The sequence below is a fragment of the Stylophora pistillata genome, chromosome 1, assembly GCF_964205215.1.
Source record: "Stylophora pistillata chromosome 1, jaStyPist1.2, whole genome shotgun sequence".
Classification (NCBI taxonomy): domain Eukaryota; kingdom Metazoa; phylum Cnidaria; class Anthozoa; order Scleractinia; family Pocilloporidae; genus Stylophora; species Stylophora pistillata.
This window is the reverse complement of record NC_142519.1, coordinates 22177201-22186796: the sequence shown is the minus strand read 5'-3', so window position 1 is coordinate 22186796 and position 9596 is coordinate 22177201. Positions and strand designations below refer to the sequence as shown.

Here is a 9596-nt window from a genome sequence, read left to right as displayed (position 1 = left end):
GGTTCATTTGTCAATATTTCGTAGTACTAGAATCTTAATATTAGAATATTTTTAAGATTTTTCTTTTGGGAGTTTTTTACATAGGGCCAACCTTCTAAACTCCCTTTTTAAAGCATTCTTTGTACATTTTCCTTTGTTTTCAAATGCTTTGAATAAACGTATGTATGTAAAGTGCATATGACAAATTTTTTTTTCCCGCTGATTCTGGTCGTTGATAATGTTAGAAAAACGACTGTAAAGTTTTTAGATCTTAAGAATATTTTGAAACCCCTTTTTTTCGTTCAAAATGCGCGCTACTTTCATGTTGAATTTGTTCCAGAGATCACGCGGCCAAAAAGTCACATGATATATGTCTGTGCCGTCACTCGTCACTGTTTTTGAAAAACAAACCAATATGGCTGAAACGGAAGGGAAACCATCGAATCGCTAGACATCACCAAATTAAACAGTGCGGGTGAAAAAATAGCGTTAATCACTCGCACATTCGAAGCCCCGAGCAAGAGAAATTAGGAGGCGCCTGCACGCGACAGCGATGTTATCAAACACTGTGACGTGACAAGCACAATTATCGTCCCCAGTTTCCCGGGACACTTTTATATGGAAATTGGCGGTATTCCGACCGCAAAAAATCATCCAAATTACTTTTTTTTCGCATTATAAAAACATTTTTCATTTATTACATAAATCAAGAAAGGAAAATACTTACAAAAAAAGTTGTCATATACACTTTAATACTGTATTGACATTGTAAATTCTGTTTTGGTGAAGTATGGGAGACAAAGGGTTAATCTTACTCGCCCGAGTACTCGCCCCTTGCATAAACGGTCTTACCTGATACATATCTACCGCTATCATTGGGTGTTTCTGACTTGGTATAATCACCACAGTATTTCCTCTGATAACAGCGGGAGCCAGTAAAGACACAAACGCTAGTAAAGGACAGGAATTGGGACACGTGATACCAATAACTCCTGCTGGTTCGTGAATCTTTACCGTGGCACCATAAAATGGAGTTTCCTTTAAAGAAAAAGAAGGTAATAACATTTCAAGAACACAAACTTACGACAGACATTATTAACATCAGTGTTAACTTTATCGCCTAATTGCATGTACAGTCTGTACCTCCTGATCTTTTGAGGACTTGTTTCTTTGGGCGACTTGATTTTTTTCTTTTTTGGGTGACATGACTAAAACAATTTTGGGCGACATGACTCAGTTTCCAGGCGACATGACTTCGGGCGACTTGACGGTAAACCAAAAAGGGAGGAAATATGTGAAAAATTAGTCCTAGCATGCAGCCTGATTGCTACTTCAACTTAATTATGCTCTCTTTCCGCCCTTCGAGCACCGGTAAAGCAAACTAAAACAGTATCGGAATGCTTTGCAGTATCCATATTCTCATTTTAACGAAAAAATGTTTAAAATTTTATTTTTTCTTGTAAATTGTATATATAATTATATATACAATTGAACACATATGTATTTGGTTCCGTGGTATGAAGCACACCATTTCATTATGACTTTGAGATCTGTCAAAATGTGAGTATTCTTTTCTTGAACTGCATCTTATTTTAAACTAGCACTTTTAAAACTACCACTTCATCTATGAGAACGCACGCAGACCCCCAATGAGGGCCATGTCCTTAACCACTCATCACAACCCCGATGTGTATCTGTGATGCTCATTAAGAGTATGGCCTACAACAATGATCCCCCCATCAAAGGTGTCTGCACAACAAGTGAATTCTTGAACTGACCTGCACAGCACCCCCATATTTGTCAGCATAAGCACCCCAGTAAAACAAGCGCTGGATTGTGATGTCCACTTCTTTCTTAGCTTCTTCCACAGAACATCCCGTCATGTCACAGAGTCTCTGGCTAAATTCACTGTGCCGTAGCTCTAAGTTCTCTGCCATGTAGTAAACGATTTGTGCTCTGTTATGGGCAGCTCTTTTCCCCCAGCTATAGGAACAAAAAAATGGAGTGAATAATTATATTATTCTAGTTGACTGCAACATATATGTACATGAATAAAGGCTGATAGTTTCTAAAGAAGGGCTAACGCTCTGACGAAGGGCTAACGCGCGAAACGTCAGCTTTTGTAATCGTTACGGTGGCCAATTTACCATTTCAACTTTGTTGATATATCCAAAATATATGTACATGGGAAATGATCTCCAACATAAGAAGCTTTGATTGTTGAACAAATTCTCCTTGTCACTACCAAAACAAGTTGTAGGCAAGAGTGTAGAGAATGTGGATATTGATGTCAGCATAGAAGAGTTAAGGTCTTAATTACTGAAATTGAAAAGTGCACAAAAACATACCCTGGAGCTGCCTTATGGGCAGCTTCCACAGCATCTCTGATGTCTTTTCTGTTCCCTTCACCAACCTGTCCTATAACCTGTCCTTTAGGGTCCAACACTGGTCGGGAGTAGTTTCCATCAGGCCTTTTTTGCGCTCCTCCAATGTATACTTTGTACGTGTGATCAATGCTGAACGTAAGAAAACTTGGTATCAAAATCAGACAAGAAGAAACAATAGAGCACAAGAATAAAATCCAAACAGAGAGAGTGACCGGTAAATCTTGGAGCCAAGTGGCTCGTAACTGTTGATGACTATCCTTGGTTCCTAAAGCACCAAGGGACAAGGAGTTTGTCTAATTTTTTAGGAAGGGATGCTAGTCCATTAGATGTAACCCCCCTTCCAGCATTTTTTTTGTCAAGTTTCACTTCTGGTAACCCAGTACCCATCTATACTTCTAGGTGGGGAAAGTCACTATGAGATCATAGTGTCTTACCAAAAAACACAACACAGTGATAAACTGGTAGCCTACAATGAGTCCATGACTTCCCCATTTGGAGGTAATTACACTAACCACTTTGCTACTAAGCCTTTCACTTCCCCAAAATTAGCTTGTTATCCTACATTTCATTCTCCAAAGCTGTGACCATTTTTGTTGCAATTGGTCACTTGCAGAAAACAACACGTCCAATAACACAAGATGTCTTTTTCCACCGATTTCAGGCATCTTAATAATTGTTGCTTTTTTTTTTGGTGATCTATGGTCCCCAAAAAAACTTTGGAAATAGTTCAGCTTGGAGCCCTACATCTCAGTCTCCTAAGTTCAGTTTGTGTCAATGCAAAACAAGTTTTACACAACTCTTCAGAACTCAGGAGAAGCTCTGTACACATCTTATTATCTGTTGCAAAAATTGAAAGGTTGTTATAAGTATTGGAGCAAGTTTTGGTTACCTTGGTGGTAGAGCAATCCTTGCTTTTCCAGATGATGCATCTGGGAGTTTTATAGGATTTGAATTTGGATTCAATACTTTAGCAGGAACTGAGGAGCCAAAGGTTTTGACATCATAATCATCTACATCGGGCCTGGGTCTGGCTTGCCATGATGGGTAAACATACTCATACAAACCCTGAAGAATGTAAAGTCAGTCACTCATTCTAAGTGAATAAACAAATTATGAACACATGCTATGGCTAAACACACAATATAGCAAGGAAACTAGGATTTTCATATGCAAAATGTAGATTAAAACTCAGAGGAGACTGGTAGGCTTTGCTATTACCACTGAATGAAATAAAGTAAAGAGCTCTGAAGGCCCTGAATGATTTTTCACTGTTTGTAAAGATATTTCCAGCTGTTACCTCATTATTATTTTTATTATTATCACCATAATTATCATCATCATCATCATCATCATTATCATCATTATTATTATAATTATTATCATTATATTTGGTCTTTGGTGGAGAACATGGATTACAACAAAGCAAGCAGAGTTGCGCAATCAAATTCATTATACGTAAGTGTGCTCAAAATCCCAATAGTGCGCGCTGATAGTGTCAGCAAATCCGACTTTGCCAGAAATTTTTTTTTTTCACGCAAGCAGCCATTGTTAGCATGGGGAAAATAATATATTTTGCAACAATAATGGACACAAACAGAAACTCGGCCTACAAGTCCAAAAACGAAGACAATGTTTCGACCTTTTCCCTTGGGCTAGAGTTCTTAAATGAGGCAGAAAAAGAGGAAAACATAGGAAAAGGAGACTCGGCACCAGCACCGTCACGATTCGCTTCAATTGATATTTTTGTCTGTTTTTCGTGTTGGATTCGATGCACAAATCCACCGGCTATGTTCTAAAACAATTGGTTCATACTTTCAGCTGTGCACTATCGAGTTATGGAGCATGTGGGAAGTTTGGAGAGCACTCCAGAAGCTAGAGTTGCCCTCGGCTATCGCCTCAGGCAACTCTTACACTTCTTTCGTGCTCTCCAAACTTCCCACATGCTCCATAACTAGATAGTGCACGCTAAAGCATGAACCAATTGTTAATTAAATTGCCGATTATCAACTTGCAAAATTCCCAAATCCTGAGTTCTTTTTATATTCACAAGGTTCAATCTCAAAATTCTTCCCTTTCCCCCTTTCTCTCAAAATCCAAAATCTGAGTTTTAACCCTTTAACACCATAACATTAGTTTGCATATTCTCTATACTGTTCTCTAAACATTTCCTAAGGTGCTGACATGGAGAGTCTGGTTGACAATTAAGAGCTTCTTTGGTTTGTCATCATTTCCTTAGTTCTCATGAACTTAGTGTGTGATTCGGGGGTGATACTGTAAGGAGAACTTAGATGCTAGTCAATCTTAGGGGTTTAAGAGTTCAAGATGCTAAATCCTCCATTATGAAACATGATAGTGTACAAGCTCTAGCCTGCTCTAATTCAGTGCTATCAACAAACCTCTTTTCCACCATCACGACCAAATCCACTCTCACGGTATCCACCAAACCCAGCTGCAGCATCAAAAAGGTTATGTCCATTGACCCATACAGAGCCAGCCTTGATGCTCATAGCAACCTCCAAGGCTAGTGACAAATTTTCTGTCCAAACACTTCCTCCAAGCCCATAGTTGGTGTTATTAGCCAAAGCTATTCCTTCCTTTGCAGTTCTGAATGTGAGGACTGTCAACACAGGGCCAAATACCTGTAATAAGAATATATACTTTTAGCAAATTATAGAGAATACAAATCCAATTAAAATTTGTTGTTATTTTTGTGGTACCTCTTCCATCACAATCTTGGACACTGGTTGTACATTAGTAATGAGGGTCGGCGGATAGTACGACCCATTAGACGGCATACTTGCACAGCTTTGATACACTTCAGCCCCCTCCTTCCTTGCTTCTTCTACAAAAGCTTCAATGGCCTTTTTCTGTGAAGGGTCAACTATTGCTCCCATGTCAATCCCTTTTTCAAGGCAGTGTCCAAGTCGAAGATGTGTCATACGTTCTTTGATCTTGTCTACCAGCTGCTTGGCACAGGTCTCTTGGACAATCAAGCGGGAACCAGCACTGCAAACCTAAAAGCCAACACATCATTATAATTACTATGACTGTCTCTGAGATTACAATTAATGCATTGACAACCACAAATTAAATGACTGGGACTCTTACGAATGCAAAATTCTTTCAAGGAGAGCATTACATTATTGTCTAGGAATGAAGAATAAATTTGAAGGTCCATATTTCAAAGCCAAATCCTACAACTCTGAGGTGAAAGCACTTTGTGTATAATGGTACCCCATCAGTGTCAACCATTGGCAAAAATACAAAAGAATCATAAAAATACATGTTATCTAGAAGTACTTTCTTGGTTGCTGCTCCAAAATTTTTGAACAATTAACCCTAGGATTTACCTTGTGTGAGATGTTTCAATACTTTAGAATAAATGTTAAAGAGCTCTCTTTTTAGACTTGCTTTTAATAATTAGATTTTATTGTACCATCTATATATAACTACCAGTAGTTTCCCAATTATTTTTAATATATTAGATATTTAAATTATATTTTTTTAATAGCTTTTGATAGATAAATTTGAGAAGTTTTAGTATTTTAAGTATCAGTATTTTAAGGATTAAAATTATTATTAAATTATTATTATTATTATTATTTATAATAGATGCATAATTTTAAAATGCATGTTTTAGCCAAGGGCCTGATAGGTGGGTATTGAAAGGCCCTCAAACCCTGATTCGGTGTTGGGGGGAAAAATCTGTTTATTTTGCTGCTCACTTTAATTTAAGGCTACTAATTTTACAAATTGAAACAGGTAAACCTCAGCATATGAAGACAGAGTTTAAGAATTAGAGGAGACTAAATGTTGTGAAAGTTTGCACTCTAACCAAAGCTTTCCAGCCTGCAAGACACCCTGTTCAAGAGGGAATAGTAAAATTTCATACCTTGTTTGAGACTTACAACCCCAAAAACCATACCTGTTTAATGACCACACCCAATTACACAAAGTAAAGGAATTATAATTGTCCCTTGTGGATATTTTCACCACCAAATTCTCAAAACAATTTGTGTTTGAATTTAAGGCTTTTCTGCATGATTTTGTATTCAGAATGAATGGAAAGTACAAAAAAAAGAATCAGTGTAGTTACTGCTTTTGTCAAATTACAGAAAACAAAACAGAACAAAATTCCTAACCTGGCCTTGATTAAACCAAATGGCATCTACAATACCCTCAACTGTGCTGTCCAAATCAGCTGAGTCAAAAACAACCACAGGGGATTTACCACCAAGCTCTAATGACAGTTTTTTACCAGATCCTGCTGTTAGTCTACGGAGAACTTTTCCAACCTACAAAATCAAAAAAATTAGAGAATGGGTAATGACTGAACTGAAAATTTTCAGACTACTTGAATTTCAGTTTGTATCAAAGTTTGTTTTATTCATATTACATTGTAACAGCCACGACCTTAATTCAACTAATGAAAATGACAATCTAACTAGTATTTAAACTTATCAGCCAGAGAAAAAGTAATTAAAAGCTTTTCTCCATTACATGGTCATGCACACAGTTAATTTTTTAAGTTATATAACTATGTAATGCACACTTTTTACAATTACATGACTGTATTTCTACGAGAGTCATTCAACTAGAGCAAACTCATTGAATACCTCAGTAGAACCTGTAAAAGCCACCTTGTCAACATCAGGGTGTGCTGCAAGTGAACTTCCAAATGCACCATTTCCAGTAACAACATTAAACACACCAGGAGGAAGCCCTGCCTCAGCACAAATCTCAGCAAACAGAAGAGCTGATAGCCTGGTGTAAGTTGCTGGTTTGAGCACTACTGTGTTACCCATGGCAAGAGCTGGGCAAACTTTCCAACAAAGTAGCATTAGAGGGAAATTCCATGGTACTATGGCAGCAACCACACCAACAGGTTTCCAATCTAGAGAGGATTTAAATCACATGATTACTGGAACTAAGCTCACTTACATGAGAGAGAAAATGATACCAAATTAATATAATTGCAATTGTGCCAATCAGTGCTCAGTACTGAAGCCTGCTAAGGTGTGAAAGAATTTAAACAGAATTCAGTGCTCATTCGCTGTAATCTGACTGGTCAGTGTTTTACAAGTTATCCCAATTCTACATGATTGGACAGAACAAAAAATGTTTAAGCATCGTCAGGGCTCAACACTTACAGTAGCCATCTAGCCACAGACTGGTAGAAATTCAGTTTTGGCTAGTGGTTTTCGATTTCCACTGGCCAGTTTGACTAGTAAACAAACTGAAATTGTAACATCTAATTGTAACATCTAACAAATTGAAATTGTAACATCTAAGTTATCACTTACCACTTGGCTAGTAAGTTTAAAAGTTAGTGTCGAGCCCTGATTGTCTTGGATGAAACTTGCTCAGCTTTAAACTCAATTCTCTGATATGCAATGAATTGTTTAACACCTACAGCACAGCAAGTGTACTGAAAAAGTTCTGTCATATTATCTTCAGTTGATGTCAACCTCAAGAAAACATAACTCAATACATGGCTTTAGTGAAACTAATGGATTTTAGAATATTCTTATTTTCCTTAAGTTTTCTCTTGAAAGTAGTTCAGTTAGAGCAGTTATAGATGTCATCTTTCTTGAGGAGTTATCTTGATGATGACCTAGCAACTCTGTAATTATCACTGACGGCCATACCTACCTGGTACTTCTTGTTACCTGTAACTATTTCCTGTATGAGTAAGAGTAACATTAAGACTCTCACTGAAAAAGGAACTTCTTTTTCACTTACAAATTGGAATTAGCAAATTATTAAGACAAAAGTTTTATTTTCGTCACAAACTGTTTACCTCTCATTTCTGTATCCATCAATTGAGCCCAACCAGCATGATGATAAAGGTGTCTTGCAACAATCTGTACATCAGCATCTCTTGTCTCTCTGATTGGCTTACCATTGTCCATACTTTCAAGCACAGCCAGCAAGCGGGCATGCTTTTGAACATGACGTGCTATACTGTACAAATAACGAGCTCGTACATGACCGGGAAGCTTACTCCATGATTTGAAAGCCTCTCTTGCTGCACCTACTGCTTGGTCTATGTCCTCTTGCTCACCCTGCATAGTGGAGGCTAGTTTTTCTCCTGCAAAGTAAATGTTGTTTTCTTATCAAAAATAGAAAAGCATTCCGCATGAGGATGTGACAAACACTATTGATATGCTCTTCTGTTTTTGTACTGAATCTAATGAATACAAACATTCCAAAAAGGTAGATAATCTTAAACAGGTTGACTGTGGAATCACTGCTGCTACAATCACAAAAACCTGTCTAAGGCAAAAGAGAAATTAAGCCAATGAATGTTGACATTGTCTGAGAAAGTGATGATCTTTGACTGAGTGTTCAACGAAGAGAGTAACTCCTGTGTGACCAAAAATGTTCTGATTCAGGTAAAATCTGATTGTCTTGTGCAGTAAAAATATGACAAAAGATAGGGTAATCTAATCTACCGAGGGGAAGCAGATGGCTTATTCAAGCATTCTAATTTATTTGTTTTCCTGGTTGCTGATTCTCACACTGATACATAATCCCTCCCCCATGAAAAAAAAAACAAAAAACACCCGATTGCTGGTTACTCCCTGGTACCTTATCCTGCTAAGTACAGCTTGATAGAGGGGAGGGGTGGGGGAAGGCATCACTGAACCCTGATAGAGCTGCAAGGAGCAGGAGCAGTGTTCAAGGCAAGGTTCTAGAATAAATTTACAAGATATTTCTGAATAACTCATAATCGAGATCAGCTGATGCCGTTGTAACTCAAGTCCGCGATCCAGTACAGTGCATTTTGCAGGGGGCTTTATTAAAATAGTATGGTCACATAAGGATCACTGCAGCTCAACATAACCAACAGTGGCCTTAACAACAAACTTCATCGCTCACCTGTGGACGGATTTCTTGTCTCGTAAACTTTCCTCCCTTCGGGCTTCACCCATTTCCCGTTTACGAAATGTCCGAAGTCCTTTCCATGTTCTTCAAGCCATGAGTCCACGCTGCTAGCTCCTTCAGGTGCTGGACCATAATCTAAACTCTCAAAAATCTGCGCTATAGTGGGATCTTTGTTCAGTTTTGCGGAACCAGTGGATTTTACATCACTAGAAGCAATAGTTTCGGTGCGAACAGAAGCCATGTTGTGGTTTTTAGCTAGACAAGAAAATTAGATACTCGTGGCGAAATGTACAAATGATAAATCTTGCTGTAGGTCTGGTAACGAAACATCAGATCGAGGAC

General features: G+C 38.0%; 1 protein-coding gene across 2 annotated transcripts in view; it reads right to left on the bottom strand.

Annotated features, from left to right (window-relative positions):
• Window positions 1-9571, bottom strand: part of LOC111345420 (aldehyde dehydrogenase family 16 member A1) — an 11453-nt gene extending 1882 nt beyond the window's left edge. Inside the window, exons 1-10 of one of the 2 annotated variants that reach the window (XM_088744492.1) lie at window positions 9249-9569; window positions 8167-8457; window positions 6983-7260; window positions 6509-6661; window positions 5084-5380; window positions 4763-5005; window positions 3256-3431; window positions 2328-2495; window positions 1758-1962; window positions 832-1017 (exon numbers count right to left, since the gene is read on the bottom strand). In XM_088744492.1, coding sequence (XP_088600618.1) covers window positions 832-1017; window positions 1758-1962; window positions 2328-2495; window positions 3256-3431; window positions 4763-5005; window positions 5084-5380; window positions 6509-6661; window positions 6983-7260; window positions 8167-8457; window positions 9249-9495 — 2244 coding nt within the window. In that variant the 5' untranslated portion in view covers window positions 9496-9569. Of the gene's footprint in view, window positions 1-831; window positions 1243-1757; window positions 1963-2327; window positions 2496-3255; window positions 3432-4762; window positions 5006-5083; window positions 5381-6508; window positions 6662-6982; window positions 7261-8166; window positions 8458-9248 lie in introns of those variants that run through there. The other variant, XM_088744495.1, reaches the window with a different exon arrangement.
• Window positions 9572-9596: the final 25 nt, after the last annotated feature.